Source organism: Delphinapterus leucas, chromosome 13, assembly GCF_059928025.1.
Source record: "Delphinapterus leucas isolate spDelLeu-1000000601 "Yukka" chromosome 13, BTC_Dleu_Yukka2, whole genome shotgun sequence".
Taxonomy (NCBI): domain Eukaryota; kingdom Metazoa; phylum Chordata; class Mammalia; order Artiodactyla; family Monodontidae; genus Delphinapterus; species Delphinapterus leucas.
The window spans coordinates 15,113,667-15,134,624 of NC_143141.1; the positions used below are offsets into that span (position 1 = coordinate 15,113,667).

The 20,958-nt window shown below is 48.2% G+C and overlaps 2 protein-coding genes across 3 annotated transcripts; one reads left to right on the forward strand and one right to left on the reverse strand.

The window, feature by feature from the left end:
- The first annotated feature begins 125 nt into the window (after positions 1 to 125).
- On the forward strand, positions 126 to 14,261 carry GGCX (gamma-glutamyl carboxylase). 2 transcript variants are annotated; one of them, XM_022556129.2, is made up of 15 exons: positions 126 to 251; positions 645 to 815; positions 1,939 to 2,097; positions 2,424 to 2,589; positions 4,263 to 4,341; positions 4,767 to 4,873; positions 5,745 to 5,908; positions 6,258 to 6,523; positions 6,672 to 6,803; positions 7,193 to 7,344; positions 7,786 to 7,955; positions 8,169 to 8,299; positions 8,913 to 9,060; positions 9,237 to 9,432; positions 9,855 to 14,261. In XM_022556129.2, exons 1-15 carry the CDS (start codon positions 209 to 211, stop codon positions 10,045 to 10,047), a joined length of 2,277 nt encoding a protein of 758 aa, XP_022411837.1. In that variant the 5' UTR covers positions 126 to 208; the 3' UTR covers positions 10,048 to 14,261. The 2 variants fall into 2 exon arrangements, with proteins under 2 accessions (XP_022411837.1, XP_089778990.1); XM_089922864.1 differs by lacking the exon at positions 645 to 815.
- Positions 13,337 to 20,113, reverse strand: MAT2A (methionine adenosyltransferase 2A). Its single transcript, XM_022556132.3, has 9 exons — positions 19,895 to 20,113; positions 17,580 to 17,657; positions 17,362 to 17,484; positions 16,954 to 17,066; positions 16,723 to 16,866; positions 16,325 to 16,543; positions 15,928 to 16,110; positions 15,643 to 15,776; positions 13,337 to 14,972 (listed from the first exon to the last, which is right to left on the reverse strand). Exons 1-9 carry the CDS (start codon positions 19,983 to 19,985, stop codon positions 14,870 to 14,872), a joined length of 1,188 nt encoding a protein of 395 aa, XP_022411840.1. The 5' UTR covers positions 19,986 to 20,113; the 3' UTR covers positions 13,337 to 14,869.
- Positions 20,114 to 20,958: the final 845 nt, after the last annotated feature.

Sequence of the window (20,958 nt, forward strand, 5' to 3'; positions counted from 1 at the left end):
CGCCCCGCCCCAAGGCTCCTCGCTCCGCCCTCTGCCGCCAAGCAGGGAGCCCGGCGCAGCCGACTAGGGCTCTTCACGACAGTCCCGGCACTTTCCGGCCGGCCTCGCGGGTGCTGTTGTGTCGGGGAGGCGGGACTTAGGGGAGTTTTCCCTCGCGACGCTACCTACTCGGACGCTGTCTCTGTGGCCGACCTACCTCCCCGAGGCCATGGCGGTGTCTGCTCGGTCTGCGCGGTCCCCGCCCGACTCAGGTAGGGTCAGAGCCCCGCCTTGTGGCGGATAGAGAGGGGCGCGGGTTTCAGAGGGGTGGGGGCCGGAGGGCTTCCCTGTGGGACCTGGGGAAGGGAGCCTCCGATGGGAAGGAGCCGTAGAGAGAGATTGCAGTCTTCGGCTTCGGGGTAGTGATGACATTCAGGACGCTTTGCGGCTAGAGGGCTGCTGTCTGAGAAAGGTTCTGGGGCATTGGGGGATCCTGGAGGAGGGGCTGCACTGCAGGGATGTTTCGGGTAGTCAGAGATCAGTGGGAGAATCCAGGTAGGCAGAAGACCTGGGCCTGTGATTTCTGTGATTTGAGGAGGAGCCTCTTTTAAAGCATCTCCATTCCCATACGCGCACCCACAACTTTCTCCAATTATCGGTTGCAGATAAAGTACAGAAAGATAAGGCTGGGCAGACCTCAGGGCGCCGTCAGGGCAGCCGAATGGGGAAGCTCTTGGGTTTTGAGTGGACAGATGTGTCCAGCTGGGGGAAGCTGGTGACCCTGCTGAATAGACCAACAGATCCTGCAAGCCTGGCAGTCTTCCGTTTTCTCTTTGGTAAGTCCAGTTTCTGGGAGGGGCCAGCGTGGTTGGGGGTGGGAAAATGACAATCGTCCCTTGTCCATTTCTTGGATACTTACTTGCTTAGTGGACTTACCTTCCTTTTCCTAAGAACTGAAGTTACTGATATCCTGGAAGAGGTCGTTGTGACCCAGTTTTGTCTCCGATTAGGGTTTGGAGACCAGAAATGCTTTGGTCTGAGGCTATAGGAAATATAGAGGTAGAGGAACAGGAACCCATTTTATTTGTGGCATGAAGTTGCCCAGTAAGTATGCTAAGGACTAGACTTTAGAGAAATGGCAGGGGTGACAGGGCAGACATTTAGGCTGTGACTCCCTAATCCAGATCTTTCTAACTCATAGGCCACAGCGTGTATGTTTGGAATGGGTTACAGATATGCTGAGATATTACTCCCTGTGCTTCTCAACGGGGAGTGAGTTTGCTCTCCAGGGGACATTTGGCAATGTCTGTAGACATTTGTATTTGTCACATCTTGGGGGTGGGAGGGAGGGGAATAGGTGGTTACTGGCATCTACACAGAAGCCAGGGATGCTGCTGCATGACCTATGAACCACACGGTAGCCCTCCCAGCAAATAATTAACCAGGCCAAACTGAATAGTCCTGGGGTTGAGAAATCTTGCCTTAACTGGAGATGCCTTCCTGGCCTGAGTACCCCTTCTCTTTGCCCCAGTGTGCTGGCCAGACACTGCTCTGCCAGGTGTGCCAGGAAGTAAAGGAGGTTGAGGAGCACCACCCCAGAGCACCTTTCTGTAGCCAATAGGACAGACCTTTACAAATATTACAATCAAAACCTGAACAGCTTTGATCGCATTTTGTACACTTCTTTCATTTAATCTTCTCTGAAACCCTGCAAAATATTATGAGCCCCCTTTCACAAATGGGGAATTGGCTCGGTGAGGTGCGGTGGCTGCCTGAGATCACACAACTGGCATAATGCCTAGCACAGAGTAGGCGCTCTGTGATTATTGTTGAATGAATTCCTTCCGGGGTTTGGAAAGAAGTCTGATCCTGGAGCTGGGTGTGCTCGACTGTATTCCAGCGTGTTCCACGGCTCGCTTTGCTAAGGCCTAACGGCCCCCTCCCCCTCTGCCTTCTCAGGGCTGATGATGGTGCTGGACATTCCCCAGGAGCGGGGGCTCAGCTCCCTGGACCGAAGATACCTGGATGGGCTGGAGGTGTGCCGCTTCCCGTTGCTGGACGCCCTGCAGCCACTGCCACTTGACTGGATGTATCTGGTCTACACCATCATGTTTCTGGGTGAGGGAAACTGAGGAGAGATGGGAGTATTGACTGGCCTACCCAAAACCCAGAAATACAAAGCATGCTGGTGAATGACCAAGGTCTCGGGTTTCTTATTTCACTTCCTCTGTGACTTATAATTTCATCCTGCTGACCTGTGTGTCATCTGAGCTGTGACCCCGTAACTCTGTTTAAAATGTTGAAATAACATTTAATTGAAATTTATTTTCACCTGGTTATAAAATGTCTGATGACCTTTCCTAATCCTACCCACAGCCTGTCCCAGGGGAGCTGGGCCTGTAGTGCCCCTCTGACCTCTTAATCCTCTCCCCCACAAATCCCAGGGGCACTGGGCATGATGCTGGGCCTGCGCTACCGGATAAGCTGTGTGTTATTCCTGCTGCCATACTGGTATGTGTTTCTTCTGGACAAGACATCGTGGAACAACCACTCCTACCTGTATGGTTTGTTGGCCTTTCAGCTGACGTTCATGGATGCAAACCGCTACTGGTATGAGTCTGGGGAAAAGAGGCAGGGGTTGGCTGCGTCAGGATGGTTGCCGGAGATAGGGGCCCGGTGAGGTCCTAGAATTTGCCCCAGCGAACGTATTTTCAGCCACGCGTTGCACAGTGTGGTTACAGGGTGACACTTCGATTTGGATGGATTTGGGAGAGGGAAGGGTCCGTGAGGTTGGGGCTCTTGGGGTGACGAAAAAGCAAAATGGCTCCATTCCCACCCCTTCACTCTTTCCCTATCTCCCCAGGTGCCTTGATCTAGCCACTTCCTGTAATCCTCTTAGAGAGAAGAAGAGAAGGGTAAAGCCAGACATAGCTGTTTTCAGATACTACAAGGGTGGTCATGTGGAAGAGGGAGCAGACTTTCTCTGTGTGAGCGCAGAGGGGCAGAGTTAGAGCCAAGAGTAGAAGCTGCTGTGGGGCAGAGTCATGTCAGAAGGAGAGGGCCCACCAGGGCTGCTGGGCAGTGCTGTCCCGGGAGGAGGCGACCCTCCTCGACCTCTGGCTCAGGTGACCATCTCTCAGGGGAGATGGAGAAGGGATTTGGAGGCAGGGTGGCAGGGCAGATGACCTTTAAGGGGTCTCCCATTATTAAGTGAAAAGCGAGTATGAGCTGTCAGTAACATGAGTATGGGGGAAAAAAATCTCAAACATTGGATTTGTTGGTGATTTATCAGTCATTAATTAAACTTCTTTCATCAACACACACATGCAGATACTCCTTTTGTAAACCTTTACATTCATTCAGAGTGGCCAGCTGTCATCACAAAGAGGCACTTTTGACAATACTCCTGAAAAGTCTCATTTTTATGACTTTTACACAGTTTGAAAAAATATCCATCACTTACTGAACGCTTTCCACGTGCCAGGCGCTATGCTAAACACTTTTAATTTTTCTACATTATAACCCCATGAGGTCCATAGTGCTGTTCCCATTTTATAGATGAAGAAACTAAGGCTTAGAGAAGTAAAGGACTTGCCTAGGGTCACATAGCATGTAAGAGGCGTAAGTGAGACTCCAGGTCTCCTTAACTACAGGCTCGCATGCTCTTGACCACAAGTGTAAGCTGCCCCTTTCCTGGCTTCTCTGCTCATTCTGTGTCTCCTTGAAAACCTACTTTGCTTCTGCCTCCCCAGAATACATCTAATCTTAGTAGCCTGGTTTTATCAGTTCTTAGCCTAGGTAAGCTGTTAGCAGGTACCCTCTGGCACTAGATCCTAGCATCCATGTCTATGAAGTGTCAGTTTGTCTTGGAAATTGAAACTTGTTTTTAAATGCACTATATATATTTTCATACACCTTTAGCTTTTCAAACGTTGCCTCAAATTCGTTCTTTTTCATATTCAGCCATATTCTAGCATTTTAGTCTTGTTCCCAATCTATTTCTTTAGGAGAAACTAATTTGCTAACTAAACGAATGGTAAACACTGAACTTTCTGTTGTTATAACTCACTAGTAATATTTCTGTTGTGACTTAAAACAGTCGTTGTTGCAGTATGCTCATATAATTGTAAAGGACCTCAAAATAGCCCAGAGGACCAGAGAAGGTGTGGGAGACGTCCTGGGGTAGAGAGAGCATTACACTTCAAAAGCATTTCTACCGGTCCCAAGGTAGAGATGGGACTGGGCTAAGAAGCTGTCCTCCGTCCTTCTCCCCCTCGCTGCAGGTCTGTGGACGGCCTGCTGAGTGCCCGGAAGCGGAACGCCCACGTGCCCCTTTGGAACTATGCTGTGCTGCGTGGCCAGGTACAGGATTTCAGGAGAGGGGGACGTGTTCTCAACAGCCATTGTCGGCACGGCTGTCCCACTGCCAGACTACGCTCTGCTCTGCCTCCCTGGATCTTCTCTTTTCCCCCTCTTGCTGGAAAGCTGGGCTGGCTTTCCCATTCCCAACCCCCTAATCTCTGGGGTCTCTCACCTTGTCATAGAAAGAGTCGAGCTTTGTTCCCGCTGGATTAGAATCCGCATGAGGAAAGAGTAACATTATGACTTTCCTTGGTGCCTGGTACTGTGCCTGGCATCTGTAGAATGTCGGGTGAGTGAATATATGAGATGAGTGAATAGAAGAATGGATCTAGTCTCCCTTGGGCCCTGAACTGGCATCAGAACTGATTTGTGACTGTAGGGGACAGGGTTCTGACTTTGTTTGAACATTCGTTTTGTGTTTGCAGATCTTCATTGTGTACTTCATTGCGGGCGTGAAAAAGCTGGACGCAGACTGGGTGGAAGGCTACTCCATGGAATACCTGTCCCGGCACTGGCTCTTCAGTCCCTTCAAGTGAGCGGCAGGCCAAGAGGCCTCATGTGGCCCAGGTGCAGAGTGGGGGGCTTGACTCCCTCAGGTCTGCAGTCACGGCTGCTCTTCCCACTTTGCCTGAATTTGCACGTGTTTCCCTCTGTCCACTCATCTCCCTGTTCAGCGGAAGGCAGAGTTGATGGTAGCAAAAGATCTAGGCCTAGCTGCCCCTGGGAGACTTACAGTGTGGGCGGAAACAAAGGGAAAAGCAGTAAAGGAAAGGAAAGCACCAGGGCTAGGTGGCTTGGTGAGTGAGGCAGTGGCCCCCAGCAGTTGCTGTGGTGGTGACTCTGTCCTCGGGTGGCCACCCCAGCCTCTTGCCGGGACTCCTTGGCCGGCGTGCGAAGCAGATGGGCAGCCGGCGCCCCTTACCCCGACAATACCATTGTTGCCAACTCTTTCCAAAACAGAGCTGCTCCTCTCTGACATCACTCTTCCTCCCATTTCTTCTTTCTTCTTGTTTTACTTTGTTCTTTTCCCTCTTTCCTGTCATCTCCCAATTCCTAAAGTTTGACATCATGATGATGTTAGCCAAGCGTTCCCCTATTACAGTTTCTTCTCATGTATAACCTCCACGACGAACCTGCCCGCCACAACACGCACTGCTCCATCAAATTGTGCCCTCGGAGATGCACTCTTGCTTATTACACAGGGTATGTTGAAAAAAGATGGCCACCTAAAGTATGTGGAAATGAAGAGGGGTTGGAAAACCCTACCAGAGGATGTCTTTGTGCAGAGTTCTTCCACCCACCTGCTGGGGTGGATCCTGCAGCAAGGACAGGGTAGCACAGGTACATCTGCTGTGAGTGTGCCCTGAGTGCTGGCACCTGACCTTTGACCCTGGTGTCGGCAGATTTGTATTGTCTGAGGAGATGACTAGTCTGCTGGTGGTGCACTGGTGCGGACTGCTGCTCGACCTCTCTGCCGGTTTCCTGCTCTTCTTTGATGCCTCAAGATCAATTGGCCTCCTCTTCGTGTCCTACTTCCACTGCATGAATTCCCAGCTCTTCAGCATTGGTCAGTTCCTGTAGTCTGGTGGGAAATAGGAAACCACAGGTGTGAAGGGGAGGGACGAGCCAGCGGCACGTGTGGCAGTGGGAGGTGGTGACAGGGATGGGCGCCAGGCTGAGCTGGATACGGTCTCTGTGAGATGGAAACAAACAGGGAGGCGGCTGGCGGCTTCCGGGCTCAGCAAGTACGTTATGTAGTAAGTTTCTCCGGGGAGAAATAGACTGGAGTTGAGAACTTCTTTCATCATCAGTGGAGTACCTGGGAAAGGCTGCCTAGGGGAAGGGGGTTGAGGCGATTACCCACGTTTTCCTTCGGCCAAACTCCCGACGTGCTGGTTTTCTCCCTGCTTTTCTAGGTATGTTCCCCTACGTCATGCTGGCCAGCAGCCCTCTCTTCTGCTCTCCCGAGTGGCCTCGGAAGCTGGTGGCTCACTGCCCGAAAAGGCTGCAAGAACTGCTGCCCCTCAGGACTGCCCCCCAGCCCAGTGCTTCCTGCGTGTATAAGAGGAGCCGGGCCAAAGGTGGTCAGAAGCCAGGGCTGCGCCATCGGCTGGGCGCTGCCTTCACCCTGCTCTACCTCCTGGAGCAGCTCTTCCTGCCCTATTCCCATTTCCTCACCCAGGTACGTGTGGGCTGGGGGTTAACCTTGGATAGCGGTGGAGGTGACGGCAACCGGGAGAGAACGGGGCTGGTCTTGCAGACCTCTCTTGGTGGAGGATGGTGTCAGCATGAGGACCATCGAGCTGATTGCCGCTGCCCTGCCTCCTCAGGGCTATAACAACTGGACAAACGGGCTGTACGGCTATTCCTGGGACATGATGGTGCACTCCCGCTCCCACCAGCACGTGAAGATCACCTACCGTGATGGCCGCACCGGCGAGCTGGGCTACCTCAACCCTGGGGTGAGATGTCTGATGCTGACAATTTACTGGCCTTCAGAGGCCCCCTTGAGCTTTGGGATCTGGTTTGGTCATAAACACAATTATGAAATAAAACACATTTGGGCCCACTCTGCCCTTTCTCTGGAGCCCCGTGGAGCGCTTCTTTGGTGGGGGTTGAAATAGCGCGATGTCGTTCACTTCCCTGAACTGAGATGAGATTTAGGAAAGGTGAGTACCACTAGCCCAGCAGTGAGAAATTCTTTCAGCGAGTTTTGTGTGGTTTTGTTGTTGTTGCTGTTTCTCTGTCAGAACTGGCAGCAGGCAGGGGTCTCTCTGTGCCGTTGGCATTGCATGACCTATCCAGAGGCTCCATAACAATGAGGTGGGACTAACGTGGGGGTTTGGGGCAGGTATTCACACAGAGCCGGCGTTGGAAGGATCATGCGGACATGCTGAAGCAATATGCCACTTGCCTGAGCCGCCTGCTTCCCAAGTACAATGTCACTGAGCCCCAGATCTACTTTGATATTTGGGTCTCCATCAATGACCGCTTCCAGCAGAGGTGGGCAAGGGGAGCAGAGAAGGGGGAGAAATGAAGTCCAGCTCTTTCTGCCAAGATGAATAGCCCATGCTCCCCAGTGTTGTCTTGCTTGAAAGGCTGTCCTCGGGTGCATGTCCTTGTTGACCTGGTTGTGGGCATAGCTGATTGCTTCCAGCAGGGGGCACCATCATCCTGAAGAAAAGGTAATGTACTTATTCTTTTCGAAGCTGTTATCACAGCTCTTGTCAGGTGGCCACTAACTCCCCCTCTTCCCAGTGCTGCAGAATCTCTTTCCCCTCCTCTCTCTGTCCCAAACTGGCCATAACATGCTGACGTAGGCCATTTCTTCTTTCTGAAAAACTCTGTTTCCTCTATCTGGGAACAGTGATGAAAAGAACAGAACCGGAAATGCCAGTGCATAGGTGGCTGTGGCCTCCTTAGAACACGGTTTTCTTTCCTAAGGATTTTTGACCCTCGTGTGGACATCGTGCAGGCTACCTGGTCCCCCTTCCAGCGCACACCTTGGCTGCAGCCGCTACTGATGGACCTGTCTCCCTGGAGAACCAAACTACAGGAAATCAAGAGCAGCCTGGACAACCACACCGAGGTGGTCTTCATCGCAGATTTCCCTGGTACGGAGGAGAGCAAGGAGGCTTTGCTGTCTCCCTCTTGGCTTCGTTGGCCAGGGATATGGCGTGTGATGGAGTGGGGAGGGGCCTCTCCTGGTGGGAGGAAGGTTTCTGAAACCTGAGGTGGGGGGTGTTGGTGAAGGTGTGATTTCTCTGTTCCGGCTGGGGGTGAGTTCACTCCACCATGGGGTGGGTTGGGGAACTTTTGCCCGACAGGGCTGCACCTGGAGAACTTCGTGAGCGAAGACCTGGGCAACACTAGCATCCAGCTGCTGCAGGGAGAGGTAACTGTGGAGCTGGTGGCAGAACAGAAGAACCAGACTCTTCAGGAGGGAGAAAAAATGCAGGTATTTTGCTTGAATTAACAGTGGTAGAGGGACCACCACTTCCCTGGTGGTCCAGTGGATAAGAACCCACCTTCCAATGCAGGGGACGTGGGTACGATCCCTGGTTGGGGAACTAAGATCCCACATGCTGTGGGGCAACTAAGCCCACCTGCGCCACAACTACTGAGCCCACGCCACAACTAGAGAGCCCGCGTGCCGCAACTACTGAGCCCATGCGCCCTGGAGCCCGTGCGCCACAACTAGAGAGAAGCCTGCGTGCCACAATAAAGGTCCCGCGTGCTGCAACTAAGACCCGATGCAGCCAAATAGATAAATAAATATTAGAAAAATAAAACAAAAACGACAGAAAAAAACAATGGTATAAAAGTTTAGACTAGTAGAGTTGATTTATTACAGACTCAAAATACTTTAACATAACAATAACGCAGTGGGAGCTCAAAAAGCAAGGGCCCCAGGGGGGCTGTGAATAGCCTCATTCAGGGTTCTAGAGGTCAGTTCCTTTGGACTCCAGCACACAAGAAAAAAGATGTCTGGGCCGGAAGTGTAGGGAGGCCATAGGCTGGCTAGGGAAAGGCTAGAGGGTGAAAGAGATCTGTTTCTTCCCTCTTTTCAGTTGCCTGCTGGTGAGTATCATAAGGTGTATACAATGTCGCCCAGTCCTTCCTGCTACATGTACATCTATGTCAACACTACAGAGCTTGCACTGGAGCAAGACCTGGCATACCTGCAAGAATTGAAGGAGAAGGTGGAGAATGGAAGTGGTGAGTATATGCAGATTTGGGCTGAGATAGCCCGCTTTACAAGAAGTCAGTGTTGTGAGTGAGGATCTAGCCGTTAAAGAATGAACTTGAAGCGTCTAGCTGGGGAAAGGGGAGTTCTAGGAGAGAGAATGCTCTCTCTCTCTCAGTGATTCTTCTTTTTGCCCTCTTTCGGGCAGAAACAGAGCCTCTGCCTCCAGAGCTGCAACCTCTGCTGGAAGGGGAAGTCAAAGGGGGCCCTGAGCCAACACCGCTGGTTCAGACCTTTCTTAGACGCCAGCAAAGGCTCCAGGAGATCGAACGCCGGCGAAATGCCCCTTTCCACGAGCGACTCCTCCGCTTCTTGCTGCGAAAGCTCTATGTCTTTCGCCGCAGGTAAGTTTTACCCTCTTTGCCATCAGACGTTTGCAGGCTGAGTAACTTTTCTCTGGTGAGGGTAACAGTAGGGACTGTTTCCCAGGAAAGGACAATCCAGTGCTAAATTCCTCCCTTTTGTCCTCTCCCTTCTCCTCTCCCTGATTGAATGGGAGAGTAGGTGGTGTCTGATGGCCGCCGTCTTGTTCTGCCTCAGGTTTTCTCCAGCCTCCCTGTGGGTTATTCCTACCCCACCCTGGAGTCCTCTACCAGACTGTATAAGGAGTGGGGTGCCTTTCCAACTGGGATGTTGGGGTGCTTGAGGGGAGAGTCTCATTTATGCCTGGGTGAGGGAGTAGGACCAGGTGTCCCCTAAGGGCTTTGGCCGGAATGCCTATGTTGAAACAGGAGTTTGGATTGCTGGCTTTTTCCCTCTTTTTCAGCTTTCTGATGACTTGTATCTCACTTCGAAATCTGGTATTAGGCCGCCCTTCCCTGGAGCAGCTGGCCCAAGAGGTGACTTATGCGAACTTGCGACCCTTTGAGCCAGTTGGGGAGCCGAGTCCTTCAAACACAGATTCTTCAAATCCTAATCCTTCTGAGCCAAATGCTGACGCTGTCCACTCAGAGTTCTGAGGGAGGCCAGATGTTGGGTACCGATATAGGAGCAGCCAGTTACAAGACCATTACCTATGCAGTGGACATCTGAAAAATTCAGGTTTTTTTTTACATTTTTCTTCCTTATCCATAGCTCTGATAAATTCAGAGATGATAGATTAGAGGAACCAAGGAAGTAAAGCAAGGATAAGATTTATCAATCCAAGGTTGAGGGGCCTGGGAAGTTAAAAAACGTGAAAATGTCTTTCTAGGATGAAAGGGTAAGGATCAGGTTTAAAGTGACTGGCTCCTTGGTGAAAGAGATTTAATGTTCCATGATGAAAATAATAGCTGGCTGTTCTCAAGTGCTTGCCATATGCTAGGCACTGTGTGAAGCACTGTTCCAGCATTATTACGTTTAGTCCTTAACGGCCATAAGCCCTATTTTATGGTTGGGGAAACTGAGGCTGAGAGGTAATACAATTTGCTCATAAGACATATACCTAATAAGGGATGGACTGATGGTTTGAACCTCAAGTCTGTTTGACTTAAAGGTCCTGCACCCTGCTGCTTGTAGTTTTCAGAATCCTTGACAATAATTCTGAAATAACGTAGCTTAAAACTTGTCCAGTTATAAAGTATGATTAGGATGGTGATCAGGTTTTAAATGCACAGAGAATAATTTTCTCTTCACTGCAGTTTTGGTTCCTTCTTTGTTCCTATTATTTATACAGCCAGTTTTTCAGTAGCAGTCATGAGCATAGTTAGAATAGCAAAAGTTAAACAAATAACGAAATTTAGGTGATTAGTAGTGGTATTTATCTACAAATAAGCTTAGTATTTAGCATTATTCTAGCCTTTAATGAGCAGGAGGTGATGTAAAGTAAGATTTAACCAAACGTGGTGAGGGATTAGGGAATGTTGACGGTCACTTTGTAGACTTTGGATGTAGAAAGTTTGGATGTGATTTAGGAGGATCCTCAATTCTGTGAAAATTCAAAGGCCTGGCCCTGGGCTAGGAAGTTAGAATGCATAGAGTAATTGAAAAGAAAAAAACAAACAAACTAAAAAACAGGCCCTGCTTGGGAGCTCATGGTCTTCCGGGCAGAGACGTCAGTAGACGGGCAGTCCCAGTAACTTTGATAAAGGATCGCATCTGTTTTCAGGCTTCTCTTCGCATGCTCCGCTCCACCCAGTCTCAGGGTTCTTTCCTAGGCAGCTGCCTTTTCACTGGACGCACCTGGGGTGATTATGTCTACTCCGTGGTTTCCAGTGATGCTGCTGCTTAGGTTTCTTTCCTGTGCCCTAGACCTGTATATCTAGCCAGCTCCAGCTGGGTATCCTACAGAGCTTTCAAACTGTCATAAACAGAACTTGCATTCATCCCCAACTCAGACTTGCGTCTCGTTTATTAGTGAATGGCAACTGTTTTTTGTTTTAACCAAGCCATCTGTGAGTCATCAGCCTTGACTCCTCTTTTCCTCACATTTCTTAAGATTTCAAGTCCCATTAATTCTGCCTCCTACTTCTTGGACCTATTGAATTCATCTCTACCACCTCTGTTCTTTCAGCCTTTATACTGGAATCCAGTTAGGGATAGACCAGAGCAGGGCTGCCATGTAGTTGTGCAGGTTGGGCCTGAATAAGGGCACCCAGCTGAGGCCAAGTGGGGCCTGGCAGGAAGTCCCTCTGATTCATACAAAGCATTTTGTGGGTCAGTGATGGCTGTGCCACAGGGCATCTTGCACCGATGTGGGGGAAACACTGGTTTTCAGTCCTTTTGCAGATCTCAGCGACACGATACACCTTGGCACCATGTCCTTTCCCGCAACTGCTGCCCACACCCTACTTTTTACTTGGTTAAAAAAAAAACTCTTCTTCACTTCAGGAAACTCCTGCAAAAAGTATCTTTCTTAATACAGGCAAGGATGCTGCTTTCCTCCAGCCTGTCTCATTTTCCAAATGAAAATGTTGGGGTGGGATGAAGAAAGGTGCTAGTCTAATACTGGTTAAGAAAAGCTGTTCACTGGTGAAAATCTGGGTCAGATTTCAGTATTCAGGCCCTGGTAATTAATGTCCTTTTCGCCAGAAGGCTTTGCATCCTACCCTGAGCATTTAGATCTTCTGTCCCTGACCAGTGTCATCCCCCTTGAAACTCTGTAGAAAAGTATGATTTTCAACTTAAACATGAAATAGGACATTTCCTTCTATTAACACTTTATGCTTTTGATTCTCAGCTGTAATCACTTCACCCCTTGCTGTTTCATGCCTTTGCTTCTACTCTCCTCCCTCGGCTGGTTAATCCCCACCTCCACCCCGCAGCTAGGTAGAGGACAAGCCACCTTGAAGGTCACTCTCTTTAGTCTGCAAACTCCTTGAAAGCAGGGGTCATCCTAGTAAATAAATACTGAACCGAACCGCAAAGCAGTTCTCTCTGGTATCACTTCACCAGCCTACAGGCATGTACTCATCCTCACCCCACTTGGTCAAGATGGTTAACTTATTTGCAGATAGCAGTGCAGTGACCTAAAGGCTTCTTGAAACTTTTTCTGGAGTTTTTCAATGTCATGCAAAGTTGAACTTCTCAAGTTTCAGAGCAGGTCAGAAGATTTAACCTTGCCTTCCCTCCCAAATGTTTCTAAACTTCTAAGCCTCCAGGCAACCAGGTATAAGCATTCCTTGGGCCTCACGTCTGCAACAGCAGAGCACAGTGAAGTGTGTGAACCACTTGATCTCATACGTGCTGGTATGAACATGTGCCAAGTGGCTGCTAGGCTCAAGGAAGGATGGTCCAAGCTCTGGCTGATGAACCTTCTACAATTTTAGAATAAGCTTTCCTCTCACCACTGTTTAAAAACCCTTTTCAAACTGTAGTATGTACTGAACATGTAACCTGCAGCCTTTAACACCTGTTTATATAAACGGGAAACTTAAGGCATCAAATAAACTTTCTACATTTTCAAAAAGATGAAAATTGGTTTAAATTTTCTAGAGTGAACATTATCACTCCTTCCACATTACACTCACGATAATGGTTTTTATGCCCTTAACCTTAGATAATTTAAAACACTGCTGATGGTGTAGAACTGGCTGCTGTAATAAGGAGCTGTGAATTTTGCCCAGTGTATTGGCCAAAAAAGGCAGTGCTAGACAAACTGAGATCAAACCTTGAACTTCCTTAGTGCAAGGGGTATGATTTACAAACTGCCTGCAGTCAGGATTGAAGTGATTTCCCTAAACCATGGGTGGGATTACGATTACTCAGGGTTAAAAGGTATGTTCAATTCATATTCATACCAAAACACTTTAAAAGAATAATGGACACAGGTTAAGGTAGAACCTAGCATTTTATTTAGATCTTCATTAAACTGTTGGAATTGAGAACCAGACATACGTAATAAACCTCCAAAAATAGATGCTGAAAGGCACTTTCTGCTTAGGGCAAGCAGTCATGGAATAAGCATGTAAACAAGCTGGCTTCTCTGTACCACACCAGCCAAGTCAGCTTTCTCCATGGCCAGCTGCACCAGCTCTGCCCTCCCTTCTGTTAACACCAGCCAGAACCCCTGTAGGTCTAACCCAAGGTTTTTCTGTAGGACACCTTGGCCTACCTGGGAATGCTGGAAACATGTTAAAGGAATCATGGTGTTGAGGAAAAAAAAAAAAAAAAAAAAAAAAACTTTTAAAAGCTGCCATCTGAGGTGATGGCTTCTCTGTACTTACGCCATACCCCAGAATACAATAAATAAGCAATTAGAAAATGTTCAAGTATGAAGGGATTTCCTCCTCCCCGCCAAAAGCACTGCTCTCTGAAGGAAGCTGGTTTCTCTGTAGCTACACCAGCTGTTCAGAAAGCTCATTGGACCTGGTTTTGAAAACAAAACAAAGTTAAAACCCTGGGAGGACTTATTGTGCAGTGTGGAGTGCTCAGTCTTTCTTATAAAGAAAAAAAAAGTTATCTGGTACCAAAGTGTGCAACCTACAGACCCTCAGGTACAGCCCTGTGACTTCTTTGTATGACATCACAAGGGTGCCAAGTGCCTGTTTTTCTAGAGCTAGGAGTTGGTGGTTTGGCTAGTGCTGAAACCATGCATAGGATTGATTTACTAAATAAAAACCTTATTACGTACGTCCTCCAAAAGACAGCTGAAAAGTGGAGAGATTTTGATTTGGTGCTGTTTAAGAGATGGCAATTAAGAGCATAAGCACCAGGGAGATGGTTTAATGGTAACTGCCTTTTTTTTTTTTCCTTTCTCATGTCAGGCTAGAGCTCCAACTGGAACTTGCGTTACATGCAAGAATGATTGGATAGAGAACACTCCCTGACAAAGAGCTACATAATTAGAAATGGATCAAGTTAAAGGGAGGATAAGGGAAGGCTTCACATTCATAATAGAGCTCAAGACATTACAAATTCATGCTGACAGGGCTGTGGCATTGCCAGACAGAGGCTATAATGGAACTACAAGTACTTTACGTGCACGTTACAAGGACATTTTCAGCATTTGGTGGGAAAGTCAATGCAATTAGGATTTTAGAAGGTTGGGTGATAGGGCACAAAGGTTCAATTTCAAAGCATTGTTTACTACAGTGCTGTTGGTTTGTTTCTAGGCAGTTACATGGATCACCTATGCTCACTAAATTCATTATAATGGTGAACAAAACACCTAGGGACAGAATAGCAAGCCCAACTTACAGTCCCCCACACAAGCTAAAATTCATGTCATTGACTAGAGTGACTGCAACTGATCAGGAGCTGAAAGAGGACAGGAAAATTTAGGAAGAAGGGCCCTTTCCCTCAGAGCTTGAAGGCTTCTCTGTAGCCTACGCCAACAAGTCTGGGGAAAAAAGGCTAACACTTTCAATATTTAAGCTTTTTGGGCACTTCCCATGGGAAGCTGTCCCTACCAAAGTGGCCATAGGCTGCAGTCCTCTGATAAATTGGCTTCTTCAGATCCAGATCCCTGGAATATACAAGTCCGTAACTTAATATGTAGCATTCAATTAAATTAAAGCAAAACAATCAGCAAGACTCATTTTCAAGACTTCTGGCAAATGAGTTCAGTTCTCTGGGGTATGCTAGGAAAGAAGTTTGTGGCAAAAGTGTTTGTTACTTCCCTGGTGTCCAAACTCCTTGCACAGTCCTTATTAGTAACTATAGTTCTTGTTTTTCCGTCCCTGGCTCAACAAATATGAAAACTTGTCATTATTCTGAGACATTTCAAGTGTCAAAAGCTCATCTAAAATCATGGAATACTTACCGAGGTCCCATGCCCACACCCTACCATGGTTATTTTCTTTGTAACAGCCATGCCCATTCATCTGTACTAAAATTTCTTTTAAGTAAACATCCCTTAGGTAACAGGAGCACAAAGCCTATATCAAATGTGGAGGACTTTCTAGGGTGGTTAGTCTAAGCCATGCAGCACTGTAATTTTAGAGTTTCCTAATAATTTAAGCCTTTACTGACGGCAGTTTAAAAATGACATCAACACATTCTAGGAATTACCATGTTTCCCCACTCCAGTCTTCCTTCACACCTTCACTTTCTCAGATTTGAATATATCAAGTATATATACATACACACCCACACCCTCAATGTTTTTCACTAGCAATAGTCTTTACCATCTTTACCTGACAATGACCCCAGGGCGGAGGTCAAAATTCTTCTTCACAATCTCTAATAGCTCTCTCTCACTCTTCTGAGAGGTGCCATAATGGAAAATGGAGATAGACAATGGATGAGATACTCCAATAGCATAAGAGACCTAAAAGAATTTAAATGTCGTAAGAGTCAGTGATCAAAAGACCCACATACTTGTGTAATACACTGGTATCAAAAAAAGACAAGTAGATAGCTGCTAAATGCCCTCCCGCTTACATGCCTTTTAGTCAACCCAGTTATATAGAAGTATATACCTGAACAAGAACCCTTCTGCACAGACCTCCTTTAACAAGGGATTTTGCCACCCAACGAGCAGCATAAGCAGCTGAACGGTCCACCTTGGTATAATCCTTTCCTGAAAAGGCACCTCCTCCATGAGCTCCCCAACCACCGTAAGTGTCCACAATGATTTTCCGGCCAGTCAAACCAGCATCACCCTGAAATTATAGGATTTAAGTTACTTTATGCCTAATCCTTTCCAGTGGTTCTAGATCAGGCTTGTTAAATGGTTATTCAATATCACTTGGCAAATATCCTCAGAAGAGGCACAGGCAGGCTTCAAAAACCCTAGGAAAAAGGTGGAAGTAGCCGAATTTTAGCAAGTAACAGAAGACCCAAAAAAGCAACTGAATTGACATTGTAAGACCTTACCTGAGGCCCACCAATAACAAATCTGCCACTTGGCTGTAGATGATAGATTGTATCCTCATCAAGATACTTTGCAGGTACAACGGCTTTGATGACTTTCTCCTTTAGGGCATCCCTCATCTCATCTAGACAAACTTCTTCATCATGCTGAACAGATATAACAATTGTGTGGACTCTGATGGGAAGCACAGCACCTCGGTCCTGCATATACTGCACAGTCACCTTGAAAGCAAAACAGATCATCAGAACATCAATCTATTAAACAATAGCTTTGTTCCCGATTCTCTACCCTACATTACAATACAGAGAACAAACCACATTCTTCTCTTAGCTTTAATCAAAACACCTTACTGAAGTCCTGTGCCAATGTCATGTGTGTAGTTTTGACACTCGTCACTTACTTGAGTTTTAGAATCTGGGCGTAACCAAGGCAAAGTGCCATTCCGGCGTAGTTCAGCCAGTTTGGCATTGAGCTTGTGTGCTAAGACAATGGTTAATGGCATACATTCCTCTGTTTCATCAGTGGCATAACCAAACATCAAACCCTAAAAAAGGAAAAGTTACCAATGCAATCAATCCAAGCTTTAGAATTTAATGTTAGAAGAGATGCAAACAGATGTCTACCAAGATACCTGGTCTCCTGCACCAATGTCTTCCTCATTCCGATCAAGATGAACACCTTGAGCAATATCTGGTGACTGTTGCTCCAAGGCCACTAGCACGTTACAAGTCTTGTAGTCAAACCCTATAAACAAAACGATGTTTTTTTGGTTTGTTTTTAAAGGGCCATAGCAATACTTTGTATTTACGACAAAGTAAATCTGTCATTTTAAAATTATCTGGAATTCTAAATGCTGCTAGAGAAATCAAATATACCTAAAACTTAGTACTTTTAAAGAATAGGGCTGGAACAAAAACACTAAAAATATACAAGTAGAATTAAATATTCCCAGGAACACTCTAGAAGATATAGCTAGAGAGGAATGAAAAAAAAAATACCTGGAAAAATGAGGTTAGAAAGCCCACTCATTAAAACACACCTTTGGAAGAATCATCATATCCAATGTGTTTAATGGTTTCACGAACCACTTTCTGGTAGTCAACAGCAGCTCTGGACGTAATTTCCCCAGCAAGAAGGATCATTCCAGTTTTAGCAACAGTTTCTAGTAAAAGAGAGGTTCACAGTCAAACATCACTTTTATGAAGTAATTTTCATGCTACCTTTTCATCAGGTGATAAAGCAGTGTTCTGAACCTACCACAAGCCACTTTGGCATCAGGGTCCTGCTGAAGGTGGGCATCAAGAACAGCATCACTAATCTGGTCACAAATTTTATCTGGGGAAGAAAAAAATTCCTGGCTTAATTTCTTTAATTCACTGATAATGTCATGTATGTCATGCCCCCTTCCCCTATAACTACAGCTGGGAAGATCTCTGTGTTTTCTTTTTAAAAAACTGTGGCAGGAATTCCCTGGCAGTCCAGTGGTTAGGACTTCGTGCTTCCACTGCAGGGGGCATGGGTTCAATCCTTGGTCAGGGAACTAAGATCCTGAAGGCCGCTTGGCAGGGCACCCTCCCCCCATCAAAATTGTGGCAAAACCTATATAGCATAAAATTTACCAATTTAACCATTTTCAAGTGTACATTTTCAGCGACATTCCAAGTATGGAGATAACTGCTATACTGCTTTCGCAGAAACCATTTCCCTGAAGAATAAACGCTGGATATAGTGCTACATGTTTCCTAACTTGACACCTTGTTCTTCATATAGCTGTACCACAGATCACCAATTCAGATAAGCCAGCAGAACACCCAGCATGTTTAATACATTTAAGCTCATTGCAGTATATGCACTTTACACCTTTACAAGGACTTCAGTCCCATCTTTAAAGTATATCAGACATTTTGAAAAATTAAGTTCCTAGGCAAAAACAATTTCTATTGTTAAACAGGATAGCCACATAATGGAGATTGATTAAATGGAAGTAAGTAGAAAGTGTTTTATCTTCCATTCAAAAGCAAAACAAGGAACATTTACCTTCACAGCATTAATTTTCAAAGGCAATGGTACTTACATTTTATCCCCCGAATTTAAATTTTTCATTATAAATCTAACCAACCAGAAAGGTGAACCGTTTATCAGTCTCTCCCTGATTCTAAGGAACGCCAATTAGGGCAGTGAGAAATAAAGTCAGAGTTAAATGATGAAAGCAACGACACTTCATGAACAAAGGGAATAAAACGGCAACCATTTGATTTTGTGTTAAGAGTAATCCAGGAACAAGAGCCGAATAGGCTGGAAAATCCCCAAATGTATTCTGAATCCTTGCTGATCTTCCCCTCACTGTACTGCCCTCTATTAAAAATCAGGAGAACAGAAAAAAACCCCGAATATCACTTTCCTAAATTTTCTATAACCATCCAAAAAACACTGAAGCAAAATGTGTACCGCAGTCCAGTCAGAGGCCCAGGACAATCTAAACATTTACAAATGCCTGCAGCTTTAAGTTAATAAAAGGCGGTTCAAATACACAGTGCAGTTCTCAGCGCTGGGGGAAAACAAACAAAACCACCCACACCACACCTGACCTTCACTCATCAGGATCTCGGGGTTTGTCCTCTCCTCTACCACTAGGTTGCTTGTGGGATTTCATCATAGGCACAGTAAGCTTGCTAGAGGGAAATGGATCCTTAAACCAACAGACGAGGCATCTGTCATTGTGGTCATCCCAAGAAAGGGCTGGACCCGTCTAGTAGAATAACGATCTTCACTAGGTGAGGTTTTCAGGCTGGGTTCGAAAGTTCCTTGAAATAGCTTCATTCGTTCACGTGTAAATTGATCGCCATAATGGCGGACCGGTGGACAAAGCCCAGAGGATGACATATGGAGTAAAAACCTTGCCTAACAGTCAGCCCCAACGCAATGGCGCCATACACTTAATTCATGCTTCCTATCCTCTTCACGCACGATCCAAATAAGGAATGCCTCCTCCGACAAGCACTATATTTAGTTGGAGGCTGTCACCTTGACGCGAGGCCATATACCGGCTAAGGGCATGTCGTATTCTTCAGTGTAGCCAAAGAATTAACGGGAAGAGCGGAGGCCCGGTGGCCCGGGCCACGCTCTGCAAACCAGCCGGCTCCCTCGCCCAGAAGCCACATGCGGCAAACACGTGGTTGAGGCTGCAATGCGGGGCGCGCGCTCTCGCGGGCCGGACGCGAGCACGCGAGGCGGGCCGCCCACTCGAGGTGGCTCGGACCGCAGGGCGGGGAGAAGGAAATAGTGCCCTCCCCGGCTAGAACACGAGCGGCCACGGCCCCCGCCCTTCTCGTTTTCTGGAATCTTCCGCATGCCGGGGCGCGCGGCCGGATGGGAGGGGAGGAGAGAAGAAGGGGGGGCGGCGGCCACGCGCTCGGCAGCGGCGGCGCCACGAGGAAGGCGCGCGGCCGCCGCTCTTTCCACCAGCAGCCGGGAGAGGGCCACCGGCTTGGGCACCGCTGCCGGCGGATTCTGCCGGCCAGTCCCGACCCCGCGCCCCGCCCCTCGCTTCGCTCCAGGCCCCATCACCTCACCTGGGTGGCCTTCCCCCACAGACTCGGAGGTGAAGAGGAACGTGCCCTCCTCGATGAACGCGTCGTGGAAGCCGTTGAGCTGCCCGTTCATGGTGGTGGCGGTGAGTGAAAGTGGCGTTGAGGAGAAAAAGCGGCGAGCCGACAAGTGCGAAACGCGCTAGCAAAAGACCGCGTTCTTGTCAGCTCGAGCGGGCGGCGCGGAGCAAACGAGGCGGCGGGCAGCGCGGCCTACTATTTATACACGGCGCCCGCGCGCGCCCGGCTCGGGCCCCGCCCCTCGGCGCCGCGCGCCAATGCGCCACTCGCGCGGGGACGGGGGAGGGGAAGGGGCGGTGCACCGAGGGGAGCTCGACCGAACCATTCTGCCAGGCAGGGGGAAGGGAGCGGAGGTAACGCGCCCCTCTCGCCAATATTCGCCATCTTAAGCACTAATAAGGGGTGAGGGGAAAGGCAATATACTGGGTCGTTGTATGCTTCCGTGTTCGACGTGGAAGGAAGAGAGACAAGGGCTTTATGGGCCTGCTCCCCTGTGCTGTGACAATGGCACCTCCCTTCCGACCGTTGGCCGGGCTACCTGGCCGCTAGGTCGCGTCCCCCAGCGGGGGCAGCGGGAATCGTCGGGGGTTTTGTCCTCTGGCTCTCCCCGAGGGTCTTTCCGGCTGCCCTGCCTGGAGGTGTCCGGGTGACAGGGAGCCAGTGGCCCACAGCCACGTGAAAGTGGCCATCTTGGCTGGTCAGCGTACCATCCTTCGCACGGCCTTGTGCATCCTCGCCCTGAGCGCAGCCGGCGGCTGGCAGCCCTGCGGGGGGCCGTCTAGTTGCTGGCAATTTCTTGGTTAATGGTTCTGTGGTGAAAATGGTCGAAAAGCGGAAAAAAGAGAGTTCTGTCATCGATTTCAACGATTGCCGTCCCCCTTCCGCCCCCAGCGCTACAGTTTCTGAGAGAGGCCCTCACTCTTTGTGGACCCTACGGTGGAGGCCGCGCTCGGCCCCTTGGCTCCAGCCTTTTCGCCAAGAAAGGAGGCTGCTCACAAGGCTCACCTTGCATTTGCTGACTTTACTGT

Excerpts from the sequence above, each read along its gene's own strand:
- GGCX (XM_022556129.2), top strand. The coding sequence starts at position 209 with ATGGCGGTGTCTGCTCGGTCTGCGCGGTCCCCGCCCGACTCAG. Across the intron at positions 6,804-7,192 it reads TGGGCTACCTCAACCCTGGG|GTATTCACACAGAGCCGGCG; the intron begins GTGAGATGTCTG and ends GGTTTGGGGCAG. Across the intron at positions 7,345-7,785 it reads AATGACCGCTTCCAGCAGAG|GATTTTTGACCCTCGTGTGG; the intron begins GTGGGCAAGGGG and ends TTCTTTCCTAAG.
- MAT2A (XM_022556132.3), bottom strand. The coding sequence starts at position 19,985 with ATGAACGGGCAGCTCAACGGCTTCCACGACGCGTTCATCGAGGAGGGC. Across the intron at positions 17,067-17,361 it reads ATATGATGATTCTTCCAAAG|GGTTTGACTACAAGACTTGT; the intron begins GTGTGTTTTAAT and ends TTTTGTTTATAG. Across the intron at positions 16,544-16,722 it reads GCCCAGATTCTAAAACTCAA|GTGACTGTGCAGTATATGCA; the intron begins GTAAGTGACGAG and ends TTTGCTTTCAAG.